The sequence below is a fragment of the Emiliania huxleyi genome, assembly GCF_000372725.1.
Source record: "Emiliania huxleyi CCMP1516 chromosome Unknown EMIHUscaffold_1799, whole genome shotgun sequence".
Classification (NCBI taxonomy): domain Eukaryota; phylum Haptophyta; order Isochrysidales; family Noelaerhabdaceae; genus Emiliania; species Emiliania huxleyi.
In genome coordinates this window covers 1-1,815 of record NW_005200785.1, presented here as the reverse complement: position 1 = coordinate 1,815, position 1,815 = coordinate 1, and the positions used below count along the sequence as shown (strand labels likewise).

At 60.3% G+C, this 1,815-nt stretch overlaps 1 protein-coding gene across 1 annotated transcript; it reads left to right on the top strand.

Moving 5' to 3' along the window:
* Window positions 1-642: 642 nt before the first annotated feature.
* EMIHUDRAFT_253614 (hypothetical protein) lies at window positions 643-1,652 on the top strand (the record flags this gene model as incomplete). The annotated part of the gene is made up of 6 exons (XM_005783580.1): window positions 643-648; window positions 910-1,026; window positions 1,096-1,132; window positions 1,201-1,321; window positions 1,390-1,468; window positions 1,569-1,652. 6 exons carry the CDS (start codon window positions 643-645, stop codon window positions 1,650-1,652), a joined length of 444 nt encoding a protein of 147 aa, XP_005783637.1.
* Window positions 1,653-1,815: the final 163 nt, after the last annotated feature.

Below are 1,815 nucleotides of genomic sequence, written 5' to 3'. Positions count from 1 at the left end.
AAAACGCAAGTACAGCAAAAGAATTCATTGGACTAGGAAAGAAAGAGAGGGGCGCTCGCGGGAGAGGTGACGAGTGAACTACAGGTAGTGGGGAAGGCAGCCTCGATTGCCATACAGACATGGGTGCGAAACAACGACAAGACCAAGGCACGGGCAGAGGAACGAGAGAAGAATATAGGGTGGATAAAGCGCCTGTTCACGGCATGGAGGGTGAGCCACACCGGACGTACCGAGCGAAGAGCCGAGCGGAAGGAAGCCGGGGAAGATGACTCCGAGGAGGACGAACCAGTGGAAATCCAGTTGTCAGATGTCACGATGCATCCGAAGGGGACCCCAGCGCCGGCATCATCCGTAGAGGCACAAGTGTTCGAAGAGAGAGTGGACCTGAGCAACGACATGACTTGGAGGCAAATGATCGGAGTGGGAGTCAGAAATGTGGTCCTTGCGCGAGGGGAGCTCGATAGACTCGAGGGGCCAGGATACGCCGCGAGGAGGACGGAGTTGCGCCGAAAGGCGAAAGAAGCCGCGAGAACAAGGGACCGGCAGGCGGCGGCGTCGCAGGACGAGGCAGAAGAGAACGACGCGACAGAGGAGGAAGTGACAAGGGAGAGAACGACGAGAGTGGGACGACCGCGAGGTGGCATGAAGGTTGCAGCGAGAAGCGGCGAGAGACTGCGAAGAGAGATAGGAAGAGGCAGACTCCCTAGGGTGGGCGACGGCTAGCGCATCACACACCTCTCCTTAAAATCCCTGTGTGGTGGCGGCGTGCCGTCCTCCCATCCCTCCCTTGGGTTGTCTGTTTTCTTTCTTTCAGCACACTCAGTGCGAGCCAGTCCCGTGCCCAGTGTTGTGCGAGGGAGCTTTGTTGTAAAATTCTTTCAGCAAGGGATCGGCCCACCGGCTACCGAGGCGCGCGAGAGGCGCGAGGTGGAGGAGGCGGCGGCAAAGAAGACCGCGGCCGCCGCCACCGGCACCACCGAGCCCAAGCCCTTCACGTTTGCGACGGAGAAGCGAGCCGAGCGCAAGGTTGCGGCCGAATCTTCTGGTCCCCACTGGTCCGCACCTCGGGAGCGACAATGCCCTCTGCCCTCGTAGGTGCCACTCCTCTACATGGACGTCAACCTTGGCCCTGGTACGGCGCTCGTCCCAGCCACCGTTCGCAACAAGGCCAAGCGTCACGCCTCCTTCTACGTCCTCTAGGCAAGACTGGCCGCATTGGCCTTCACGAGGACGACGACCCGCGGCAGCTCGCGCGCAGCTTTGCTCGCACGTACCAGCTCGATGCGATGATGCGCGAGCGGCTGCAGCAGCTCATCGAAAGGTACGAGTCGGGTTGCGGGGAGACGTTTACCGCGCAGCAAGAGACGCATGGGCTGCTCCCGATGGTAGGTACATGGACGAGGTTGTGCCGGGACTTGCGGCCCAGTGCAACGCCGCCCCGTCGACGAGCGACATTTCGTCGGAGGCGGTCGCCGAGGCGCCGTGAGCGTGAGTGCAGGTCGTCGTCACGGTTCGATGGCTGCGCGTACACGCGACGAGCGGCAGCTAAGAATTGACATTCTGTGTAGGCGAACAGAGGCAACAACTTCGCGTGCCGGCTGCTGCCTGTGGAAATTTGCCAACGGTGTTACGGAGCTGGAAGCTGGGAATAGCTGCGCGTTTAGCGCAGCGGTCTGGGGCCCCCTTTGAGCCTCTCGTTTAGCGCGGCCGTGGAGGTCTCAAATATGATCCAAAATGGTGTGCGGTGGTCCAAAATGGTGTGCCAATCTTCGTGGAGACATATATAGACAAAAAAGCGACTGTGACTGTTGCGCT